Raw genomic sequence first — 26223 nt, 5'->3', positions numbered from 1 at the left:
GAATCTCCACAGTGCAGAAGGAGGCCATTCGGTGCATCGAGTCAGCAACAACCCTCCAAAAGAACACCCTCTCCAGGCCCACCCCCCATCCCCATAACCCCACCTAACATTCTTGGACAATAAGGGGCAATTTAGCATGGCCAATCCACCTAACTTTGTAGAATCCCAAGTTTCTTTACCCGTCAGTCTGGCCTCAATAAAAGTCGAGATGGATTTGCAGGTACAGCATTAGTTATTTTATTTAGCTTGCAAGCTTGTTTCATTTCACAGAAGCATAGGACACATCTAGTCTCCTACATCCTGGAAAGCGAATGAACAAAGAGACAAAGGGATCTCTGCAAATCAATTCAAATGGTATCAAGTTTCACATACACGATTCCCATAGGTCAGCCTATACCCCTCCTGACCTAGTCAGACATTCTGATTGGCTCACTTCCAATCCCTTCCTCTGGCCCCTATTACCCAGCATCCTTTTCTCCTCCTATGGTGGACACACCTCTTCCTGCTTTGCCATGCGGTCTGAAATCCTTTGTCTGTGAACTCACCAGAATGAGACTGGCCTATCTACATTACAGTAACTAATATCTCTAAAGTAACTATTTTATATCACATTCGTCAACCTCGTTCGATCTCTCAAGGTGTCCCGAGCGTCGCAAATCTCATGAGAGCCTCTAAAGAGATTTAAAGGCCTCGTTGCAAACTTTTGGTCTACAGTGTACGTACTGTGTATGCTCCCTTGGCCGCAGAAAAATACTTTTCACTGTACTTCGGTATATGTGACAATAAATCAATCAATCAACCAATCTCCGGGTCGGGTGCGATGAGGCCGTACAGTCGCACCCGATAGTAACTATTTCTGTGTGTTTGGCGTGCATCTGTCCCACTGCATAAACAATGTTCTGTGTGTTATTTTTCACGTCTGGGTCAATGATGCTTTTGGTAGATACGTTGATGCACTAAAATAGCCATCGGTGTGATTTGAGTCTTATAATGAAGGCGCTCCCTCAATTTGTGCTCCATTCTTTTTCTAACTAGAGTGCAACTGCCATGACAAAACAGAGGACTGTTACTATGACCAAACTGCGGCCGATCGCAACCTGAGTTTGAACACATTTGGCCAGTACATTGGTGGGGGTGTGTGCGTTAATTGCACCAACAATACTGCAGGCATCAACTGTGAGATGTGTATCGATGGCTTCTACAGACCGTACAAGGTTATTGTTGCGAGAAGCGGAATTCTTTAATCTCACTTTGTCAACTTTGTACTTCCAATTGCTGTCTTCTAAAACTGTTGTGATATTAAAGCTCTGCATTTCAGACTACAAATAACATTATTTAAAATATGTTCTCTTAATATTTTAAAGGTATTGGTAGATGTCTTTCAAATCAGAATTGTATGCAGTGTTATTGGCTAAATAGTGAAGAACCAAAATCAGAAGTTTGGTTTTCTTATAAAATTGATTTATTTGTAGGCCTCCCCGTTTGACCGCGATCCTTGCTTGCCATGTGATTGCGCCCTCGCAGGATCTATAAATACTACTTGTGTGAAGGATGAAAATCATGCAGTCAAAGAACCTGGTGAGTTGGTTTCTCATTTTTATTTCATGGGATGTGGGCTTCGCTGGCTGGGCCTGCCTTTGGTGCCCATTCCTAATTGCCCTGAGAAGATGGTGGCAAGCCGTCTCCTTGAAGCACTGCCGTCCATGTGGTGTAGGCACACCCAGATTGCTGGAGTTTCTGCAATTTTGACCCAGCGACAGTGATGGAACGGCGATCACAGGATCGTCAAATCTTTGCACTGCAGAAGGAGGCCATTTGGCCCATCGCATCTGCACTGGCTCCCTGAAAGAGCATTCGGCCTAGTTTCACTCCCCTGCCATATCCCCCTAAACCTTGTACGTTCTTTCTTTTCAGATAGCAATACAATTTCCTTTTGAATACCTCGATCGAACCTTCCTCCACCATCCTCCCAGGAGGTTTGTTCCAGATTCCAACCACCCTCTGGGTCAAAGTTTTTTTCCTCACATCTTTACTCCAAATGCCATTTATTTTGAATCAGTACTCTCTAGTTTTTGAAGCGGTCTTGAGTGGTAACAATTTCTCACTATTTACCCTGTCCATGCCTGTTTTTTCTTTGTTGTAGCCGCAAAGAGAAGGAATCAGAGGTGGCACACGTTGAGTTGGTATAACATGGTGCAAGGGGTTTATTTACAAGATGCTGCTCAAACAGGGCACAATGGTGAACTCCACAGAAGCCCGTGAAACGCCCCGATTATGACATTGCGAAACATGTGACATTACACCAGCCAATGGTGTTACTCTGATACATAACACCCTCCCCCTTTACTCCTTTAATGAAGCATTTTTACTTCATCAAACACTTTAACGCAGATCCAACACATTATACCATAAGTAACCTTGTTTTGTTACAGATACATATGTACATTAGTAAGACAGCCTCTTGGGTTTCATTTTGGCAGAACATGACAATTGGGAAATTGGCTCTTAGGAGTACTGGGAGTATATTCCTTACACTGCTTGGTGTTACGTCTGGCAAAGCCAACTCAGGAACTGTCTTTGATTGTGTGGATGATTCTGTCGTAACAGATTCTGTAATTTCGGCAGTTGTAGCCCGCAAATTGGGCATGTCACTGTCCATACTCTCTGTGGTGAAAACATCTGGTACAGATTCTGTACTCTCGCTACATACAGACAATAATTGGTCAGCATGCCAATGCCAGATTTATTCATTGTCACATTGTCCAGAATCTGAAATTTGCCCCGTTTTGACTAATACAATTGCTGCAGTCCATTTTTCACCTGTGGTGTAATTTCTCACAAGAACATGTTCTCCGTGGTCAAAGACACTGCTTTTAGAATGTTGTTCCGTCCTAGCCACTTATGTTGTTGCCTGACTATCTCTGAAGTTGAAGGGGGAGTCAAAAGGTGGAACTGTGTGCGTAGTGTCCTTTTGAACATCAGTATAGTCGGTGAGCTTTGTGTTGCAGAATGTGCAGTGTTTCTATATGTCATTAGAAAGCTATTGACACGTTTAAGTAGAGAGCCTTAATCTCACGAGACCTTCACTGCATGCTTGAACAATTGTACGGAACATTCAGCTAAGCTGTTGGTAGCTGGATGGAAGGGGGCAGATTTCATATAGCTGATGTCACAACCCTTCAGGTATCCTCGAATTCGGCTGATGTGAATTGAATACCGTTATCGCTCACAAGATGTTCAGGTCGTCCGAATCTTGCGAATACCGTCAAGCCGTTCTCTGGACAGTTCCATAGTCGCCAATTTCATTATGGCAACCTCTGGCCTCTTTGAATGCGCATCAACCATGACCAAAAACTTGTGTCTTTCGACTGGTCCTGCACAATCGACATGGATTCTTTGCCATGGCCTGGTAGGCTATTCCCATGCAAAGGTTGTAGTGGAGGTACACTTTCTCAATGCAGCGCAGGATTGGCATAACCCCACCTTCTCCTCGATTTGAACATCCACCCTGAACCAGCAGAAGTAGCTTCTCGTCAACTCCTTCATTCTAACTACACTGGGATGGCCCTCCTGCAGCTGTTCCAGGATTCTACTTTGTAGACACAGCGGAATGATTACTCTTAATACCTCACAACAAAGCTCTATTTTGTACCATCAACTCAAGGTGCCTGGTAAGCTAGGGCTTAAGGCCTGGATTCTTTCTGTACTCTTGTGTTAAAGAGCCTTTTGAATCACATCCAACATCTTTCCCATCACCGGATTTGTTCGCGTAAATTTTCACACCTGAGAAGACGTTACTGGAACATTTTCCACATGAGACAGATAGAATATGCCATCGAAAGATTCATCAGATTTGTGCTTATCTTTTTGGTCTTGATCTTGCAGTGGCAGTCAAGACAACGCGCCTGTGTTTGTGTGCTGTTAAGACCTACAATATTCAGTGACATATTTGTCTGCCGACAAGATTAACGCTCAACATTGTCATTGACCAGCAGTGAACGAAGGGATCCCCTTAAGCAGTCCAATAAGTGTTGTTGAGGGACAATGGTCAGTCAATCATAGAATTTGCAGAGTCTGCACCGGCCCTTAGAAAGAGCACCCTACCTAAGCCCACACCTCCACCCTATCCCCTAATAGAGTAAATTGATGGCCAAATAAATAATGATGGAACCTTCAAATATCAAAATAATGCTGAGAGCTTCTTTCTCAAATTGAGCATAGGTGGACTCAGTGCTAGTCAACATCCTGGAAGCAAATGCCATTGGTCATTCTTCACCTGAAGGCATTATATGCAAACCAACTGCTCCAACCCCATAGGGTATGTCGCAAGCAAGCTGTATCTTCAGGTTTGGATTATAATGGACCAATAACTCCGATTCCTGTAATTTTTTTTCCCATTTTGGTCAGCATCCTCATAATCTTTCGCCAAGAGCCAAGCTTGTTTGTTACAAAGCAACATGTGCAAAGTTTTCAGTCTTGTTGCTAAGTGCGGTACAAACTTTGCATGATAATTTAATAATCCTAGAAATGGCTTTAATTGAGTAATGTTCTGCTGTTGAAGAGCATCCAGGATCTCCGACATCTTCTTAGCTTCTTTGTGATGACCATCTTGGTCAATGATATGTTCAAGATAGTGAATAGGAGATTAAAAATATTCTCACCTCTCTTTCTTGACCCTGCGATTATGCAGTTGCAGCCTTGCAAGAGCAGCTTCTCGTTCCTTACATCATTCGAATGTATTGTCAAAATGTCATCCAAGTAGCATTGCACACCCAATTGCCCACTCAAGATCTGCTCCATAAATCATTGGAAGAGAGCTGGAGCTGACGTTATCCTGAACGGAAGCCTCCGATACTGATACAGACCCTTGTGTGTTACCATGGTCAGTGACCATTGTGATTAAATAGCCACGTTCATTTGCAGATAAGCTTGGGAGAGATCAATTTTGTTAAATGTTTGGCCACCTGAGAGGCCTAAAAAAGATTTTCGGTAAGTGGTAGAGGTTACCGAGCAGCACATAATACAGGGTTGATAGTCGTTTTGAAATCCCCGTCATATTCAGACTAGACCATCCTTCTGTGAGACTGGGACGATTGGAGTTGCCCAATTGCTGGTGGTAACAGGCTCCTATTATGATCAGATACAGTGGCTAGGATACTGGACAGTAACCCAAATATTTTATTTAAATTTTGTAAGCCTGTGAGGAAAGGATATCTCACTCCAGAAGTGATTGCACGAAGAAATAGGGGTATGATATATTAAAACAAACTTTATTATGTACACAGCATTAAAATCTTTAATATCACACAGAAAGTAACTCACAATTACCCCTTAGACAATCCCACTCAATACAGTGAATTTAATACCCGAAATTGCTATCTTTATTCCCACTTAAACAACAAGAAAATAAACTATCCCAGCTCTCAATCCACCTTAAATACCAGTGGCACAGAGGAATACTTGCTTTACAGAGATATTCTTTGAGAAAGAGATCTTTTGACACTACTTTACAGAAACGTTCTGACTCCTGTCAGAAATTCTGGCGGTTTGTCTTCAAAAGCAGACGGAATTCTCCACCTCGCATTGCCGCAAACGCGAACCGCGATTGAATCATAGAATTTACAGTGCGGAAGGAGGCTATTCGGCCCATCGTGTTCACATCAACCCCTGAAAGAGCAGCCGACTTACGCCCACACCTCCACCCTATCCCCGCAACCCAGCAACCCCACCTAACATTTGGACACGACAGGGCAATTTCTTTGGTACCTGGTGGGCCTTCAGTTGGATCACTTAACTGGTAAACTTGCCCTGTAGATTCTGCAGTGTTTTTCTTGGTGCACTTCTTTTGTACTGATGAAGGTTGGCGTGACCACCATGTCTTGGCAATGTGACCAGTTTTACCGCAATATTTACATTTGCTCTCCTTGCTCCACCACTCTCCAGCCATATGTCCCAGTTGGTTGCAGCGATGACATGGTCGGCTCTTGGTGGACCTGCTTCTTACAGTCTCCATCTTTTGGACTTCAGCTCAAACTCCAATCAGTGAAGCTTCTCTCACAGCAAGTTCCATAGACCAAGCGATTTCTGCAGCAGGTTTTGGGGTTAATGCAGCTTCAGTCAACAATTTATTTTGGTTGGCTTCATTCCTGAGACTACAAACTAATCGGTCGTGAAGTTATATAATCCAAAGTCTGGTCAAATTCGCAGTACTTTGTTCGCGAGCTTTCGCAGTGATGCAGCAAATTGTGAAATGTTTCCCCTTTATCCTGTGCACGACGGTGAAAGCGGAATCTTTCAGCTATTAATAGTGGACGGGGAGAGAAATTTTCTTACAAGACAGTCATTAACTCATCATGACTTGTCCCCAGGTTTAGCTGGGTGTACTAAATTTTAGTTTTAAATTTTAAAGTGGCCAATTCTTTTTTTTCCCAATTAAGGGGCAATTTATCGTGGCCAATCCTCCTACCCTGCAAGCCTTTGGCTTGTGGAGGTGAGACCCCACAGACAGGAGGAGAATGTGCAAACTCTACACGGACAGTGTCCTGGGGTCAGGATCGAACCCAGGTCCTTGGAGCCGTGAGGCAGCAGTGTTAACCACTGTGCCACCATGCCACCCTGCTGGGTATACTAAATTATGTTGCAATGTGAATGTTTTCCTCTTAACTAAGCTGAGAAATGCCACAGTATGCAGGACTGCTGGTGTCTGATTGGCTTTAAGGAATAATTGGAACCTTGCCTCATAAGAGTTCCATGTCTCCTCCTTCTCATCAAATGCATCCACGGCGCCTTTTTTATCTGCCATTTTTTGGATTGCAGCTCCCTGATCTGTGTTAATCAACCGTCAGCCTGTCTTCCTTGCCATATATTTTCTCACTGTTTAAGGAGACAAACTCGCAGTGCACTTGCAGATTAGCTTTTGTGTTTCGCTATCGATTCCCTGGCAGTCGATTGCAGAATTGGCAGCTCCATAAGTTTGCATTCCCATGGCCAGTTTCAGTGCCTCCTGCACGGTCTCTGAAGCTCTACCCAGTATAATGGTAAATGTCCTGAAAAATTCGATCCTCCGCTTGCAGTAAGTCCCTAGTAATTCACAGTTTTCCGATATTCAGAGCGTTTCCCAGGCTTTTGTGCCGTTCATGTTGTATCCTGTTTGAGCAGCTTCTTATAAATTAACCCCTGCACCATGCTACACGAACCAGGTGTGTGCCACCTCTGATTGTTTTCTCTCTACGGCTGCAGCAAAAATATAATAAAAGATAAACTGGCGACGAGGATGGGATTGCGTAACCCATGACATTACACCAGCCAATGGCGTTACCCTGATACATAACCATACCCCTCAGGATCTTCAATACCTTTATCAAGTCTACTCTCAGCCTTCTCGTCTCCGAGGAAAACAATCCCATCCTCTCCAATCTATTCTCATAGCTATAGTTCCTAAATCCTGAAATCATTCTTGTGAATCTCCTCTGCAGTCTCTCCAATGCCTTCACATCCTTCCTCAGATGATTCACCTGAGGAAGGAGCAGCGCTCCGAAAGCTAGTGACATCGAAACAAACCTGTTGGACTTTAACCTGGTGTTGTAAGACTTCGTACTATCCTTCCTCAGGACTGAATGCAGTACTCCAGATGAGGCATAATTAGCATCCTACACAAGTTCAACATGACCTCCTTACTCCTGTACTCAATGCCCTTATAAATAAAGTATAAGATACTATGTGCTGTATATTGACTGCTCTTTCACCATGCCCTGCTAGTTTCAATGATTTATGTACATATACATTGAGGTCCCTCTGTTCCTTTAGCGTTTCCCCCTGATTTTATATTTTCTCTCTATTTTCTTCTTGCCAAAATGAATCACCTCACACTTCTCTGCATTGAACATCATCTGCCGCTTGTCTGCCCAATCCACCAACATGCCTATATCCTTTTGAAGTTCAAGGCTATCCTCATCACAGTTTACAATGTTTCCAATCTTCGTATCATTTGCAAATTTTGAAATCATGCCCTGCACACCACAGTGGTCAATATATATCAGGAAGAGCAAGTGTCCCAACACCGACTCCTGGGGAACTCCACTACAGACGTTCCTCAAATCAGAAAGATAATCATTTACGACTACTCTCTATTTCCTGCCAAATTCTTATCCAAGTGCCTACTTTCTTTTTCATTTGATAAGCTAGTCAACAGCATGTCTGTTGTGTGACATTGTATCAAATGGCTTTTGGAAATCCATATACACCATATCAACAGCATTGCTCTTTATTAATCCTCTCTGTTACCTTCTCCAGTAACTTAGTTAAACATGATTTTTCCTTAATGAATCCATGTGTGTTTTACTTAATTATCCTGCAATTGATTTTGCCCTGAACAATAGAGGATGATGTGTAACTTGTGGGTGGTGGTATTCCCATCCATCTACAGCCCCTGTCCTTCTAGTTGTTAGAGGTCACAAGTTTGGAAGGTGGTGCTGTGTTGCCGCAGTGCATCTTGTCAATGGTCATTGCTGCCACTGTGCATCGGTGGTAGAGGGAGTGAATGTTTAAGCTTCTGGATGGGAAGTTGATTAAGCGGCCTAACTTAAATAGCCAATAAAATAGCAGCCTAACTTAAATAGCCAATGGTACCCATTGCTGCCACTGTGCATCAGTGGTAGAGGGAGTGAATGTTTAAGCTTCTGGATGGGAAGTTGATTAAGCGGCCTAACTTAAATAGCCAATTAAATTCACCAATAGATCTCTATATATGGGGAGACTTTGAAAAAGGCCGAATCCCATGGGTACATGGAAAAATCAGACAAATGAGTAGAGGACTGGCAAAAAAACTACAATTTGATTTGACTGGTACCAAAGTATAATAGCTTTCAATGGCCCAATCTCTCAAATATTTACCCAAAACTCCTGTACTTTATTCCGTGCTATTTGCCTTCACTGTTTCCATTCCATTCTCCCCCCAGCCACTTAAATTTAGAATGGATCGCTGTATGTTTTTCTTACATTACAAAGCTTTAGCCTGATAGTGCTGCACATGAATATCCATTGACTGGCTGTCTCATTATCTTTTTGCATTAGGTCTTTCCCCGGGTCAATGCCACTGCCGAGACGGTTATGCTGGGAAGACGTGTAACCGTTGTGCTTCGGGTTTCAAAGGCTTTCCCAGTTGTATGCGCTGTAATTGTAGCATTATCGGCAGCGTCGAAGATGACCCTTGTGCTGAGCCCTGCCAATGCAAGGTTTGTAGATGCCATGTGATGATGATATATCCTTTTTACAGAAAGCAACGCAGGCAGGTATTTCCTGGGAGCCAGGAATATTCACAAGGTGCTCTTTGACATGAGCAAATGGGGAGGAAATCCACCTGTGCTCCTCCCTTTCCAGACAGAATTTCGAAGTCAAATTGAAAACTGGTCAAATCTTGCAAGCTGTCTCTCCCCTCCCTGACCCTGTAACTTCTACTTACTATCTCTGCCAGGATCTCTGAGGGAATGATTTTTAAAAATTGCTTGGAACTGCTCAGATATCCCAGTGTTAGCTATATTGTGAAGCGGTTCAATGAAGAGAGCAGGAGGACATGCCTGGAGCAGCATCAGGCACACCTAAAAATGAGGTGTCAACCTGGTGAAGCTACAACCCAGGATTACTTGTGTGCCAAACAACATAAGCAGCAAGCAATAGACAGAGCTAAGCGACTCCACAATGACCGGGTCAGATCTAAGCTCTGCAATCCTGCCACATCCAGCCGTGTATCGTGGACAATTAAACAACTCACTGGAGGAGGAGGCTCCACAAATATCCCGATCCTCAATGATGGAGGAGCCCAGTATGTCAGTGCAATCGACAAGGCTGAAGCATTCGCAACAATCTTCAGCCTGAAGTGCCAGGTGGATGATCCACCTTAGTCTTCTCCGAAGGTCCCCAGCTGCCCACCCTCAGCCAATTCGATTCACTCCACGTAATATCAAGAAATGGCTGAAGGCAATGTTATGGGCACTGACAATATTCCGGTAATAGTACAGAAGGCTTGAGCTCCAGAACTTGTCATGCCCCTAGCCAAGCTGTTCCAGTACAACTACAACACTGGTATCTGCCCGGCAATGAGGAAAATTGCCCAGGTGTATTCTGTACACAAGAAGCAGGACAAATCCAACCCAGCCAATTACTGCCCTTTCAGTCTACTCTCTCTCCATCAACAGCAAAGTGATGGAAGGAGTCAACAACAGTGTTATCAAGCGGCATTTACTCAGCAATAACCTGCTCACTATTCAATTTAGATTCTGTCAGAAGCAATCGGCTCCTGACCTCATTACAACCTTGGTCCCAATATGGATAAAGGAGCTGAACTCCAGAGATGAGTGAGAGGGACTGCCTTATAAATACTGTGGCAACGAGTGCAGGTCAGGGGCTTGGAATCCTGCAATGAGTAACTCATATGCTGATGCCCCAAAGCCTGTCCACCATTTACTTCAAAAAATTTTTTTTTAGAGTATCCAATTCATTTTTTCCAATTAAGGGGCAATTTCGCGTGGCCAATGCACCTACCCTGTACATTTTTGGGTTGTGGGGGCGAACCCCACGCAAACACAGGGAGAATGTGCAAACTCAACACGGGCGGTGACCCAGGGCCGGGATTAAACCTGGGACCTCGGCGTCGTGAGGCAGCAGTGCTAACCACTGCGCCGCCGTGCTGCCCCCCCCCCCCCCTGTCCACCATTTACAAGGCACAAGATAGGAGTGTGATAGAGTATTCTCCGCATGCCTGGATGGGTGCAGCTCCATCAACACTGAAGCATCAACACCGTCCAGGACAAAGGAGTCCGCTTGATTGGCATCCCATCCACACCGTCAACATGCACTCCCTCACCACTGGCACACAGTGGCAGCAGCGTGTACTGTCTGCAAGAGGCAATGCAGCAAATCACCAAAGCTCCTTCAACAGCACTTTCCAAACATGCACCCTGTACCCCCTGGTAGGACAAGGGCAGCAGATGCCTGGGAACATCGCCACCTGCGAGTCACTCACCACCCTGACGTGATGTTCCTTCATGGTCACTGGTTCAAAATCTTTGAATTTCCTCCTTAACAGCACTGGGGGTGTACCTACATCACATGGACTGCAGTAATTCTGAAGGCAGCTCACCACCATCCTCTCAAGGGCAGTAAGGAAAGGGGAATAAATGCAGCTCTAGCCAGCGACACTCACATCCTGTGAAAGAATAAATAAAAGAAAGTCTGGGCATCACAGTGGAGAAAGGATTAAAATGCTTATTTCCCAAAGGTTGGCCTCAGTTAATGTCAGGACATTAAATTTATTGGCAAACAAATGTTTGCAGAATGTCACCACTCTAATGGCAATGTGCAATAAATCAGGAAATGTTAGAAATGCCCAGAGGTCAATCAGCGCTCTTCCAATGCAATTTAATTATATTTCACCATCTCTTAAAAGGTTAGAGATTTAAAACTGGCGCAAGGTTTGTGCCAACCTGCACACCCAAGTCCAAGAGGCCTACCTATAGATGAATTGGTTTGAGGCACCCTTTTCAAATGAGTTACTCTTGAGTTGGACAGGCATTGCGCAGGATCCTTCAGCATCCCTCGCAGAAAGTTAGTATTTACATGTTTTGTCCTGTGGGTTGGTCCATCCAGACTCCCTTCAGTGACGTACTGAAGCAGCTTTGACTCACTCTTGCTTCTGAAGTTTGTGGGTTCAAGCCCCACTCCAGCAACTTAAGCAAAGCATTTAGGCTGACACTGCAGTACAGTACCCATGGAGTGTCGCACTGTCATAGGTGCTAACATTTTGATGAGACTTCAAACTGAGGCCCCACCAACTCTTGCAGGAGGATGTAGAAGATCCTCTGACAAAAGAACAGGGGAGTTATTCCTGGTATCGTGACCAGTATTTATATCTCAGCCATCAGATTGTTAAAATGGCTGGTCATTATTTTAGAGGTATTTGTGGGAGCTTGCTGTGCTCTATTTGGCTCCTGCATTTTCCTACAACAGCGACTGCACTTAATTAGCTGTCGAGCTCTTTGGGATGACCTGTGGTCTTGCAAGGATTTCTACAATTGGAAACACTTTCTTTGTCTGATGGTCACTGCCAGTCACGGAGCCCAGTAATGCTCATCCCTGTTGGTTGAGCTGCACATGGACACCTGAGCAGTACCAATGCCCACAGTTGCCCAGATAAGGCCTGAGGAAAAAATTCTACTGATCCTTGTGCCTCTTGTTTTGAATGCACATTGAAAACTAGCTGAATTATATATCCTACAAACTCCAATGTAGAGAAGTTGTCTGAAATATTATTGTAGTGATACTTAACCCACTCATAACATCTCTGTCCATGGTTTTATTGGGTGTTGCTGGGTGCACTGTTCGAAGGAATGATGCCTGGTGGCTGTTGAGGTTGCAAATGATACGAGTAGTTACAAATATGGGTGATAAATCGTATAATGCACTGCTATCATTCATTCATTCTCAGACTCATAATACAATTCTGAATTCCAGAGCAATGTGGAGGGAGAGAACTGTAACCAGTGTAAGTCAGGATTCTACAATCTGCAGGCAAGGAATCCTGAAGGGTGTACCGAATGCTTCTGCTTTGGGCTGTCTGGTGTTTGCGAAAGCATTTCCTGGTCTATTACACAGGTGAGTGTTACTCTGGCTCGCGACGTGCCTGCTCCTGTTTTGTTTACATTTCCCAAATATTTCTCCCTGCGGAATTAGAACATGCCGTGTTCCTTCTCATTTAATTGAAAAAAAGATGAAGATGCGTGCTTTAGAAGCCAGTATTAGTCCAGCATAGACTGTGTACCAAGTGTCTGAAGGATAGTGCAAGGAGTAGTTTAGCTCGATACTGCTTTTAAACATGGTCAGTGTGAATTTGTAAGCGGGCGCTCTGCTGGGTGTTATTCAACCAGCTCTGTGTTTATAGCTGCTGCATTGCAAAATTGTTTTCCAAGGATATACAGTCTATTAACTTGCTCATTAAACTGTGAAGCTTCACAGAAGAACACTGTGGATTTTGTAACATTTTGGTGTCTTTACACTATCTGGCAGCCTTCTTAATTTTGACACTGGGATCTTGGCTTTATACGTGGACAAGAATCTTTGGAACAGGTTCTGGTCATGGGGCACGAGCAAGTCAGTACTTCCTCGCATGGTGGAATGAACTACTGAGCTGTCAAGAATTAGGAAGGGAGAGTTTTCATCTTTTGACAGAGTAAGAATTGCCCCATTCAAGTTGACCTTAATATGGCTGCACATTGGCTCTGGTTTGCTCATATACCATGCAGTGATCGCATGATGATTCGGCCACAATATGAGTGCCCTGCAAAGGTATTTATTTTAAAAATATCACTTTAAAATGAATAAACCTTTTCTCTCAAGCTAGAATTTGCAAATATAATTTTTTAAAAAATAAATTTAGATTACCCAATTTTTTTCCAATTCAGGGGCAATTTAGCGTGGCCAATCCACCTACCCTGCACATCCTTTTTGGGTTGTGGGTGCGAGACCCAGGCAGACAGGGGGGGAATGTGCAAACTCCACACCGACAGTGACGCAGGGCCGGGATCGAACCTGATCTTCGGTGCTGTGAGGCAGCAGTGCTAACCACTGCGCCACTGTGCCGCCGCCCCCCCTAAATCTTAATTGCTAATGCAATTCGAAGTCTTGTTTCACGACCCGAATAAAACTGATTACACCATCTCCAAATCTGACATGTTCCTTCGCAGGCCAGTGGAACTCTTTACTTTTCTGAGTCTTTCTATTGACCTTTCAGCACTTTAATCATCCGATGTATAGGTGTTTAAAATTCGCTTTGTTACTTAGCAGATCTAATTAGCTGTGAGAATTAATGAGTTTGAAGTGAAAAGGCTGAGGCTTGGCCTAATAGAGGTCTTTAAAACAATGAAAGGTTTTGATAGGGTGGATCTGGTGAGGAAGAGCAAAATCAGAGGCCATAAGATAGTCACCGAGAAATCCAGGAGGGAATTAAGAAGATCCAAAAACTCCATCAGGGAGCAGTTGAAGTGTACAGTATCGATGCATTTAATACAAAATTAGACACGCATATGAGGAAGAACGGAGTAGACATTATTGATGGGAAACTTAAATGAGAAAAGATTGGACGAGGTTCAAGTGGATCATAAATATCAGCCTGGACTGGTTGCGCCAAATAACCTGTTCCCTGTATTGTGTGTCCTGTGTTTTTCTTTCCTTCACCCAGGGCATCACTGGCTAGATCAGCATTCATTGCTCACTGCTAATTGCCCCTGAAAAGGAGGCACTGAGCGACCTTCTTGAATCGCTGCAGTGCATGTGGTGTAGATGCAGCCACAGTGCTGTTAACCCAGTGTAACAGATTTATCACCTCTTTTACTATTAGCGCACATGATAATGTCCTACCCTGTGACCTTGATCAAAATTTAGCGGCTTCAGCGGCTTCGTCACATTTGGCTTGGTGTCTGGATGAGGCCGTTGAATCTCGCGAGAGTCCTCTCACGGGATTAGCGACGCTCGAGTAACGTCAGGATCTGGATCTTGCCTCGCTGAACGTGGTCCAGATCAGCATACTTAAATGAGCCAAGCAGGCCCATTCTTTGCTCCACCCATTTGTGCCCACATTTTGCTGTCAGTGTCCTGCATTCGACATGGGACCCCCCCAGTTTGCATGTTGACGGAAATTTATGCCTGTTCCACAAAATAATTTCCCTCCAGACCATGGCCTTCAGCGCTTCCCAAAAAATGGCCATCGACACCTCCCCATTCTGATTCAACTGCTCATACTCCTTAATCGCATCTGCACCTTATCACAAAAACCTCCATCTGCCAACAACCCCGAGTCAAACCTCCACCCCGACCTCTGCTCTCGTCCCGGTCTAAGCCGAATCTCCAGCCAGTGGGGCGCATGGTCCAAAATAACTATCCCCGCACACTCTGCCCCCTCCACCCCAACCAAAATCTCCCGGCTCACCTCAAAATAATCAATCCTCACTACATCTTATGGACTTGTGAAAAGAAGGAATACTCCCTTCCCTCTGGGTTCTGAAAATGCCGTGGATCCACCATACCCATCCTCTCCATAAACCCCCCCAACCCCATTGCCATTCGACCTGGGGCTCGACCTATCCACCCTCGGCTCTAGGGTACAATTAAAATCTCTTCCCATGATCAACTGGTGTGTGGCCAAATCCGGGGTTGCTGCCAGCAACCCCCTCATAAAACCCACATTGTCCAAATTTGGTGCAGACACCTTTAGCAACAGCAGCAACGTCCCTTCCAATACCCCACTCACAATCATATATCTTGCACCTGGGTAACTTCGCACTCACAAGTCCCATTTTCTTGCTCCTTATGCCTGTTCCAGGTAGCCAACCCCCTAGCCCAATTATGAACCCACATGAAATTTACATTGATCAGCTATTGGGTGTAAAGAACAATAGCAAAAACAACTTGTGTTTATAGAGCAGCGTTAACATAATGAAAGGCTCGAAAGTGCTTCAGAGAATCACTTTGAAACAATGTATGGCATGGAGCTACACAAGGAGATGTTTGGTCAGATGATCAAAAGCTTGGTCAAAGAATTGGGTTTTAATACGAGCCTTGAAGGATGAAAGCAAAGCTTCGAGGTTGTTTCTTAAAATTCATTTATGGGATGCGGTGTCGCTGGATAGGCCAGCATTTATTGCTCATCCCAAATTGCACTTCAGAAGGTGGCCGTGAGTTGCCTTCTTGAACCGCTGCAGTCCTTGAGGTGTAGGCACACCCACCGTGCTGTTAGGGTGGGAGTTCCAGGATCTTGCCGCAGCGACAGTGAAGGAACGGCCATATATTTCCAAGTCAGGGTGGTGAGTGACTTGGAGGGAAACCTCCAGGTGGTGGGGTTCCCAGGTATCTGCTGCTCTTGTCCTTCTAGATGGTAATGGTTGTGGGTTTGGAAGGCGCTGTCTAAGGAACATTGGTGAGTTACTGCAGTGCATCTTGTAAATGGTACACGCGCCTGCCGCTGTTCGTCAGTGGTGGAGGGTTTGAATGTTTGTGGAAAGAGGAGCAATCAAGTGGGCTGCTTTGTCCTGGATGGTGTCCAGTCAAGTGGAGAGTATTCCATTACACTCTTGACTTGCGCCTTGTAGATGGTGGACAAGCTTTGGGAGGGGTCAGGAGGTGGGTTATTTGCTATAGGATTCCAAGCCTTTGACCTGCTCTGGTAGCCACAGTATTAATATAGCTAGTCCAGTTGAGTTTCTGATCAATGGCAACCCACAGGATGTTGATTGTGGGGATTCAGGGATGGTAATGCCATTGAATGTCATGGGGTGGTGGTTAGATCCTCTTGTAGGAAATGACCATCGCCTGGCACTTCTGTGGCGTGAATGTAACTTGCCATTTGTCAGCCCAAACTGTAGGGAGGGATCTCCAGAGCCTTTGGCGTAGGCACCAGAAGGCACGGCCATCAACCGTGCAGCAGCTGTAGTTGGAAATGCGTAAGAAACCAGAATTTGAGGAAAACAGGTATCATGGAGGATTAGAGGGCTGCATGAGTTTATAGAGATAGGGAGGGGGTTTGAAAACAGCAATGAGAATTTTAATACTAGGACTTTGCTTGATCGTGAGTCAGTGTAGGTCAGTGAGCACAGGGGATAGTGGAATGAAAGTGGAATGGACCGGCTGTGAGTTAAGACACAGACAGCATTATTTTTGTTGATTTCAAGTTTAGGAAGGAAAGGGTGTGGGAGAGCAGCCTGGATTGAGCTGGAAGAGTGCAGATATAACAAAAGCATAGATCAGGGTTTCAGCAGCAGATGATCTGATGTGAAGAAATGTTACGAATTGGAAAATGGCGCTTAAGCTCATCCCGGGATCAGATTTAACACCAAGGTCGTGAAGTGTCTGGCTTTATCTCAGATTGTTGCCAGAGGGAGGGATGAAGTAAATTGCCAGGGAATGGGGTTTTAGGCTTGGACCAACACAACGGTCTCTGTCTTCCCAATATTTATTTGAAAGATCTCCAAAAATGGGGCTATGTCCCCACTGGCGTTTCACTCTGGGCTTTCCTTAAGAAAGTCCAGAGTGATTCTCCCATCTGCAGGGTGCTAGCAGAGCCCCGGAATACTCCTTGCAGCTCTGGCTGCGGATACGGGGCCCTGCGCCTCCGGTTGGGAGTCTGCGCAAGCGCACGGCGGCGGCGGCCTGCGGCGGAGCCCCGTGCGACATGGCGGACTCAGCCGGTGGACCTGGACCAGGTCCATATTACTCGCCATATTGCCCCCCCCGGCCGCCCATAAGGCCACCCCCCGGTACGTGATCCCCCGCCCCCCATCAGGGCGGCCGCGGACTGTTAGATCAATGCCGTCGGGAACTCGGCCAGTTGCCCGCGGAGAATCGCCGGGGTGGGTGGGGGGGGGGGGGGGGGGCTCTGTCAATGGCCCCCTACCTGCGCCACGAAGATCGCGCACGTGCGACTCCCGAGTGGTTCTCCGTGGACCGGAGAATCGCTTCAGCGGCGCCAGGCACGATTTCTGTGCGAACGCCCATTCTCCGCAGCCTCGGAGAATTCAGCCCATGATGCTCACTCTCCGCTCACCCATTTTGAATTGCTGGCGGTCCATTTTCCAGGTTCCAGGCAGACAGCCTTGAGTTGAATTTCTCTTCCATTGTGTATTTAAATGTTCAAAATGTTACTTTGATGATCTAAATTCGTCATGCCTCCTGGAGGATTGCCTGTGTAAATCGAGGATTTTTCTAGGCATTCAAGTTAATGAGTAGAAGTTTCATGTCAGGCTAATCAAGTATACAATTTAAATCAAATCTCTCAGGAAACAGAGGTCAGGGACCTCCCTTATTTCAATTTACTTCCTTAATGATTGGGTAAGCCTTCTGCCTGCATATCTTAAGAATTAAGTGTATTTAATTTAAAATTTAAAAATATGTTGGAAAGAGAGACTCAAGCATGTTCCAATTTTGAAAATTGTTTTTTTTCAAGCACATGAAAGTGATTATTCATGACACTCTCCAGCTAGTCTCTTATTTTTAATGCAGAGCTTTGTACGGTATTTAAGCCCTTTGTTGTAATATGAATACTATAATGGCAATCCAATATTAGTTATCATTTAATTCGTACATAATTTCAATCAGCATTTTCGACCTATGGGTGAATGGCAGTAATTATATTTGTGCTATGCAGCAACAGCTTAAACCTAATAATGCAAGGCAAATATTGCACCATTGACATTTTTATTTTGAAGGTCATGGATGTTAATAGATGGCAAGTGACTGATGGTCAGCGTATAAAGAGGATGCAACACTATCATGACCTGTCTGATGGCCCCAACCAAATGAGTACTAACAATACAGAAGCCAGAAAGTCTCTGCTGGCTTTGTATTCCTGGACAGCACCAAAATCATACTTGGGTAATAAGGTAAATTGGCTTATTTTTAAAAAAGTTATTCTATTGAACTCCTAGGGCTGGAATTTCTGGGCCTTCCCACTGGAAGGATCTTCCTCTCCTGCAGAAGGTGATCCTCCGTGGTGGGTTCCCAGGCAGCCCGGCTGGCGAGCAAGGCAAATGGCCATTGAGTTTGGAACCGGAAGACCCCGCTGATGGCCAATGGCGAACCACGTTGGTTTGGGGGGAGGAATCCAGTGTTTCATTTATAAACAGCAAGAATTAACTTTGTCCAGAGTGACTGTTGAAGAATGTTCATCAGCTATTGCAATAAGTTCAGCAGTAAACATTTGAATACGCTTGCTATTCGGGTAAGTGGCTTGTGTATATTTACTTGAAATGAAATGAAAGCCGCCATAGCCCCCGAGAACCAAAGGCTGCTCTCCCCTTTTGAGAGAGAGCTGACTGGTGGCGATTTAACCTGAGGAGGCATCACCCCTCAGGCGTGGGGCAAGGTTGCGATGGCGGGGCCTTCATGGTTGGCAGAGTATTTCCAATCCTCACCACTTTACAGTACAGCACTCCCCCCACCCCCCGAACTCCCCACTCCCCCAATTGCTGGCAAGGACCACCTCCCCAAGTGAGGGACACCCTGCTATGGGTTCCCCAAAGATCCCTTCAGGTTAATACTGCCAGGGTGACAGAGGGCAGCTCTCTGACATCATCTGGTCTTTCTAAGAAGCACTTCAGAATCAAAAAACTGCCTTCTAAAAAAATTGTGAGAAACAGCACTTGCTTAAAAGAGAAGAAACTCAGTGTTAATAGACCATGAAGAGCTATAAAACAAAGCCAACTTTCCTTTGAAATAGCCTGGACTAGTCAATCAAGAGGCTTGTAAAACTTAATGGACTGTGAAATTGATTGTAAACATTGCAGTTCAAAGCTGCAGTTCAAAGTCTTCTCAGCAAGCTCAGAGGCTTGAAAAAGGCACCTCAAAAGTTTCCAGCACTTCAAAAGGGAGACTTTTACCTTCATCTGACAAATCCTTGAACTTGGCATGCTGAGAGAAACGGCAAAGGTATCAAGACTACAGAGGGAAGACGTTTACCTGAATGTAACAGTTCATTGAAATTGACATGTTGAAAATATGCTTAAAGGTTTTCAAGGCTCTAGAGGGTAAACTTGCCACATGACCCCCATCCCAATAAAGACCCTCGGCCTGAACTCCTCTAGCCAACCCAAGCCCCTCCAACTTCCACCTCGCCTGAAAGACCCTCCTTGGCATCCTGGAGGTAAGTGTAGAGAAGGTATTCATTCTCTGGCTCCCCATCGGTGTCCCTCACTTGACTAGTAATGATTTGCACCCAGGAGACTTCCTACTTGGGGAGGATACTGGGAGGCTGCTGATTCAACTTTAATCTCCCGAATGAGATTAAAATTAATGCAAATGAGTTGCGATCAGTTTCTCGCCACTTGCCAGTGGACGGGAGAATCAGAAGCTGATTTTGTTTTGGGGCTCCCCTGCCATTTTCCTGACATAGTGGGATTTGTGCCGGGCCCAACATGGGTGGAGAATTGTCCCATTGAGTTTCCTGCTTTGGAGCAGTGACTGCACTTCCAAAGTTCTTCACTCGAGTCACTTTGTCGTACTGAACTTTAATGTTGCTGAAAAGAGGGACACTTGCTGCAACTTTTGGACTGACATTCATCAGGACAAACACAAGAATGCCAAATTTCAAAGGGCACAATTTATAAATTGTGGTCTGTGCTGTATTTTCTATGTTCTATGTTCTATGTAAATACAGCGGGAAAAAAGTGCTGATTGGTTGGCAAGTTAACTGATTGGCCGAGGTGTTGCCATGCAGAAAACAGCAGGGAACTGTATGTTCCCCAAACACCCGGGCAATTCAAAAAGACGCAAGGTTTGAACATGTTCCTTTTCTTTTCAGAAGAATGACATACAATCATACACAGGGACCCATTCTCTGCAGACTAAAGGGATATCTTCAATTCTTTGAATTGTTTGGGCCCTTAGGATAGACATAGTTCTCCATTGCTCTCTCCATTCGATGCCTTGGCCCAATCAGAGCTGACATGCAAACCAACCAGCAACCTTTTCTCCTGTATTGTAGGTTGATGTGATTGTTTGAAATTTGGCATTCCTGAGTTTGCCCTGATGGGTGTAAGCCGAAAAGCTTCAACAACATGTCTCTCCTTTCAGAAATCTTCATTTGCTGTTGTGAAAGGTGCTATATAAATGCAAGTCCTCCTTTTCTTTTCCTTTCCAGTTGACTGCCTATGGAGGCTACCTGAAGTTCACCATGCTGTCCGATTTTCCAATGGAAAACACTGATAATGAGCTGACCTCTAATGTTGGCATCGTTATTGAGGTAAGGATGCTGGAAACAAGGACCAATTCAAATAAACTGTCTGTCCAGTGAGACAACGCCCAAACGTTAAGGGCAGCACGGTAGCACAGTGGTTAGCACTGTGGCTTCACATCGCCAGGGTCCCAAGTTTGATTCCCCGCTGGGTCACTGTCTGTGCGGAGTTGCACGTTCTCCCCTTGTGTGTGTGGGTTTCCTCCGGGTGCTCCGGTTTCCTCCCACAGTCCAAAGACATGCAGGTTAGGTGGATTGGCCATGCTAAATTGCCCTTAGTGTCCAAAAAGGTTAGGAGGGGTTATTGGGTTAGGGGGAATAGGGTGGAAATGAGGGCTTAAGTGGGTTGGTGTAGACTCGATGGGCCAAATGGCCTCCGTGTGCACTGTATGTTCTATGTTACTATGAGGCTGAAGATGTGCGCACATTGTACACATTCTCACTGTGTGCATTTGAGTTGACAGACACTTAAAAGGTGACTCAGGACTCAAGATGGAGAGCCAGCCTTAAATGTGTATGGAGCGGAGATAGTTCTAAAACTTAGCTCCAGGTCTCTGACCCACCTCTCTGGGAGCATGGCTGTTTCCCACTTCCCCAGGAGCATGGTAGGAATCATGTCACATGAAGGTTCCAAATTTGTTTGCAGTTTTAGTTCATGCCAAACATTATTCCATCCGGGAAGAAAAATGTAACACAATTTGAAGTGTGATTTTTACTGTCACAGTAATTCATACACAGAATTATGTTATGAAGCAAATGTGAACCTGTAGGATTTACATAGTTAATCATTTACAATAACAGCCTGCTTAATCCTGGTAAACTCTTATGTGGCGCATCTCATTAACACCCCCTTTGTTGATGCCGGAAGGCTTCAGTGTCTTTTCGTAAGCATTATTGAACGTCAAATACTCGGAGCATACTGAGAGCTAGCAGGGGCAGAAAAACTGCCTAAACACTGGAATGAGCAAATAACACAAAGATTGGTGATTTGCAAGGCTGTAATCTAATCTCTGGGATTAATTGTTGTAAATTGATTAAATTCCCCCTTGCGATTTATTGAATTGAAGCACTTGATTAGGTTACATAGAGCATGCTGGCTGAACAGGAGTAATTACAAGAGCAGTCTCATCAAGGGGTTCAAATGATGGCATTCACCATGAAAGCAATTTGGTTTGTCACCTAAAATACAAAAAGTCGATTATTTTCATTATAGCCGCTCACATATGCTCATTCTTTCAGCCTGTTATGGGTTCCAACCCCTACGAAAATAATTCAACACATATCCTAGGCTGGCACTCCTTTAATGCTCGGGAGATTCTGAGTCAGAATCAGACACACTGCTCCTCGCTCGGCTCTGTTTTGTTGTTCCGGCCGTTTCGATGACTGAAAAATACGATAGCTCTTCCACCTGCTCTTTCTTTACGCTCTTTCAATTTGACCTCCAGATTCAGTGGTGAGGATGGTAGAAAAATAATTCACCTTTCGCTGAGGTCTGGGGCATCGCCAATTCTTCTTCCCCTGACTTCCTTTGCAATCCTCCCCTCTGTTAATAAGCAAAGTTTATATTGAAATAAGTCAGTCAGTTCCCCTAAATTTGGGTGCTGTCATCCTAGTTTCTGACAGGTATGTGATTTTATCCAATTGGCATTGATTGAGAAGGGAGAGGACAAAGAGTAACGTCTAACAGGACATAATTTGGCCAACTTTTCCATTTCCTCACAGGGTACGTTTTGTTTGCTGATATTTTTTTTGTTAAAATTTAGAATACCCAAATATTTTTTTCCAATTAAGGGGCAATTTAGTGTGGCCAATCCACCTACCTTGAAAATCTTTTGGTTGGTGGGAGTGAGACCCACGCAGACATGGGGAGAACGTGCAAACTCCACACGGATAGTGACCCAGGGCCAGGATTGAACATGCGTCCTCGGCGCCGTGAGACAGCAGTGCTAACCACTGTGCCACCGTGCCGTCCTGATCCAACAAGACAAGTTGGATCGGCCATTCATCTCCATGTTGCTCATGGGGTCTTGCTGCATGCAAGATAGCTGCTACACGTCCACACATTACAAGAGTATATTGGCGTTTTCCTCTTTGAAGCTTTAAATTATTGTACAATGATGCATGTATTCACTGTTGCTATGACTGGCTGGCAATATTTTCCCATTGCGAACAGAAAATGTTCTCACTCATTTTATAAGCTGACTGTACATTTTGACCATTCAGGGCAATGGTCGAACACTGAGTACAGGGTCCCAAGGCCGCCTGCTCCAACCGTACGAAGAACAATTGGTTGCAGTCCGATTTCTACCTGAGAACTTTGTGGACATGAATACAAATAATGCAATAGACCGAGATCGACTAATGATGGTTCTAGTAAATGTAACGCTCCTGCAGATCAGGGTCACGGAAAACATCGCCCGAAAGGCTATGTACAGGTGAGTGTGCACATCCATAAAGTGGAAAGGACTACAGAATGTCAAAAGATCTGGCGATAGAATCGTTACAAGTCCTGGGTCTAGGAGTCGGTGCTGAACGTCACACCAGTAAGTGGTTTAATGTGGTCTTCCATATACTGTGCAAGTATGACCCTATTGCAAACATTTTGCTGTTGCATAGCATAACTAAAGGCTGCAACAATCCTTGCGATTTGAACTCGGATGGTTGTGCCGTTCACATGTCAATGTAAAGGTGGAAAAAGTACCTTGTGAGATCAGGATTGATGTGAATTCTTAAGCTGCTGTCTTCACAACAAATATATGTGGAGAGCAACACTTATGATTGAAAAGATTACAAAAATAATGGACAGGCTGCATGTCCCTATCGTAGTGGGCCATTGTGCTTGATTTAAACAAAATAGTTTTGAACCCACCTCCTGCGTGTTCCTTTATAAAAATAGAGAAGTTTTACTACAGCTGCATAAAGCCTTGGTGATCCACCTGGAGTACTGTGTACAGTTTTGGTCTCCTTATTTGAAATAAAATGCATAATTGCGTCGGAAGCAACGCAGAGAAGGTTCACTCGGCTCATTCCTGGAATGAGTGGCCTATCTGATGATGACAGCTTGAATAGGTTGGATCTATATTATTGGAGTGTAGAAGAATGAGAGGTCACCTAATTGAAACATAGGGCGGGATTCTCTCAGCCCGGGGCCGGGCCGGAGAATCGCTGCCACCGGCACGAATCGCGCCACTCCGCCCCGACACAGCAGAGCGGAGAATCGGCGCCATTGGCGCCGGCGTGGTCGGCGCAGCGTCGGTCGGGGAACGCTCTACGGGGCCCCCCTGGCGATTATCGGCCTGGGATGGGCCGAGCTGCCGTAACAAAAAACCCAAGTCCCGCCGGCGCCGTTCTAACCGGCTCTTAGCCGGCGGGACCTCGGCGTGGAAGGGTCCAGGGACGGCCTGTGGGCGGGGGGGGGGGGGGGGGGGGGGGTGGTGGGGGTGGGAGGGGGGGGGGGGGGCGACCACGGGGGGGGCCTCTGCTGCGGCCTGGCCCGCGTTCAGGACCCACTGATCGGCAAGCCGGCCTCTCGGGCTGGGGGCCTCCTTTCTTCCGCACCAGCCCCTTTAGCCCGACGCCATGTTGTGTCGGGGCCGGCGCGGAGAAGGGAGCCACTGCGCAGGCGCACATTGGCGCCGGTACCACTGCGCATGCACGGAGCCTACGTCGCCCAGTTGACGCCGTGATCGGCAGCTGGAGCGGCGTGGGTCGCTCCAGTGCTGTGCTGGCCCCCAGCAGGGGCCAGAATTGCTGATCCTGAGGTGATGGCATTTACGACGGCTTCAACACTTAGCCTCAGGATCAGAGAATCCCGCCCATTATATTCTGAAGGGATTTGATAGGCTAGGTACCGTGAGGATGTTTCTTTGTGTAGGAGAGAACTAGTTTTGAGAAAAATAAGTCTGACCGTTTAAGATGGAGTGGAGGAGAATTTTCTTTCTCTCAAAGTGTCTTTGGTCTGTGGAAGAAAGATAGGGTGAGAGAGATTTTTGATAGACAAAGGAGCCAAGGGTTATGAGGGACAGCCGGCAAAGTGGAGTTGGGACCACAACCAGATCAGCTATTATCATATTGAATGGCGGAGCAGACTTGGAGGGCCGAATGGCCTGCTCCTGCTGCCAAGTCCTGTGTTCCTTCTGGTCATGTTCTTGCAGCTTCAGGTTTAACAAGGTCACTGCCATCATTGGCTTTGCTGGGCCCGACGGACTGCCTGTGTCTCTATCCCTGTTTTTATTTCAATCTTTCTTTATACACAGTCAGACGAAAAGGCTTCCCAATACAAAGTGTAAGTGATGAGCCAAACAAATCAGTTGTTTATTAGTCTGTGGGGAAAGAACATCAAAGGACATTATTGCCGGAATTCTCCGTCTGGCACTAGCAGCGGGATTCTCCTGCCAGCAGCGCACTCCCGTGGGTTTCCCGGTAGCGTGGGGTGGCTACAATGGGAATTCCCAATGACAGCGGTGGGAACAGCGAATGGGGTGCAGCCAAGAAACATTTGGCTGGGAGGCTGGAGAATCCCGCCCTATGTCTTTTTCAACTTTCAACATTTAATAAAATATAGGCCGGGATTCTCCGAGCCTCCGGGCCACAATTGCGCTCGGCGCGGGGGGTGGAGAATGGGCCGTCAGACCCGCGATCGATCACCTTCCCGCGATTCCCCGGGGACCGGAGAATCGCCGCCAATCGCCCGGCCGATGCGGCGCCGGTCGGGGGCAATTGAAAGAGGCCCCCGCGGCGATTCTCCGCCGACAACTGGCCGAGTTCCTGCCGGCGTGGTTCACTCATGGTTCCACCTGGCGGGAACTCGGAGTGGCGGCTGTGGACCCAGTCTGCAGCCGCCCTGGTGGGGGGGCGGGTGGATCCGTCTCCGTGGGGGCCTCCAGGACCGGCAGGCGTATGATCGGGGGCCACCGATCGGCGGGCACGTGCGATTGGGGGGGGGGGGCTATATTGTCGCATTCGGCCCGCTGTGTGGGTCCGCCATGTGGCGCGGACCCGCGGCCGGAAGTGCAGCCGGAGCTGCGTGGACTACCCCGTGGCCCTGCTACCCCCCTTCAAAACGGAGAATCAGGAAAGTCCATACTGCTTTGTGCCCGTTTTCTCGCGGGCGTGAGGACATAGCCCCATTATCAGAGAGTTCCGCCCAATTGTTTCTTTTGGTCAAAAATTCTAAATTATATTTTTACAATTTTCCTGATATCTAACAAATCATTATCAGACCAGGGAATTGTTTGTGGCTGAATAATTGACTGAAAAATTGTCAAAGTCAATGCTATCTTCAAAATATCAAGTTATATTTGAAAGCTTACTCCAGTGTTAGGCAGTGATTGTAATATTTTAACTAGCAATCCAGAGGCTATGAGATCAAATCCCACCACAGTACGTTGTGAAAATCAGTTCAATAAATCGTGTGGCTTGGGGGATTACACTAGAAAAAATGTTTATGGGAG

At 45.9% G+C, this 26223-nt stretch overlaps 1 protein-coding gene across 1 annotated transcript in view; it reads left to right on the top strand.

Moving 5' to 3' along the window:
* Positions 1-26223, top strand: part of lama1 (laminin, alpha 1) — a 470787-nt gene that overhangs the window by 159994 nt on the left and 284570 nt on the right. Inside the window, exons 8-14 of the mRNA XM_072468337.1 lie at positions 1036-1214; positions 1473-1578; positions 9073-9233; positions 12508-12648; positions 18249-18422; positions 20678-20779; positions 22994-23205. Coding sequence (XP_072324438.1) covers positions 1036-1214; positions 1473-1578; positions 9073-9233; positions 12508-12648; positions 18249-18422; positions 20678-20779; positions 22994-23205 — 1075 coding nt within the window. The remainder of the gene's footprint in view (positions 1-1035; positions 1215-1472; positions 1579-9072; positions 9234-12507; positions 12649-18248; positions 18423-20677; positions 20780-22993; positions 23206-26223) is intronic.

Source organism: Scyliorhinus torazame, chromosome 11 (genome assembly GCF_047496885.1).
Source record: "Scyliorhinus torazame isolate Kashiwa2021f chromosome 11, sScyTor2.1, whole genome shotgun sequence".
NCBI classification, from domain to species: Eukaryota; Metazoa; Chordata; class Chondrichthyes; order Carcharhiniformes; family Scyliorhinidae; genus Scyliorhinus; species Scyliorhinus torazame.
The sequence above is the reverse complement of the archived record's forward strand: the minus strand, read 5'-3'. Positions and strand labels throughout refer to the sequence as shown.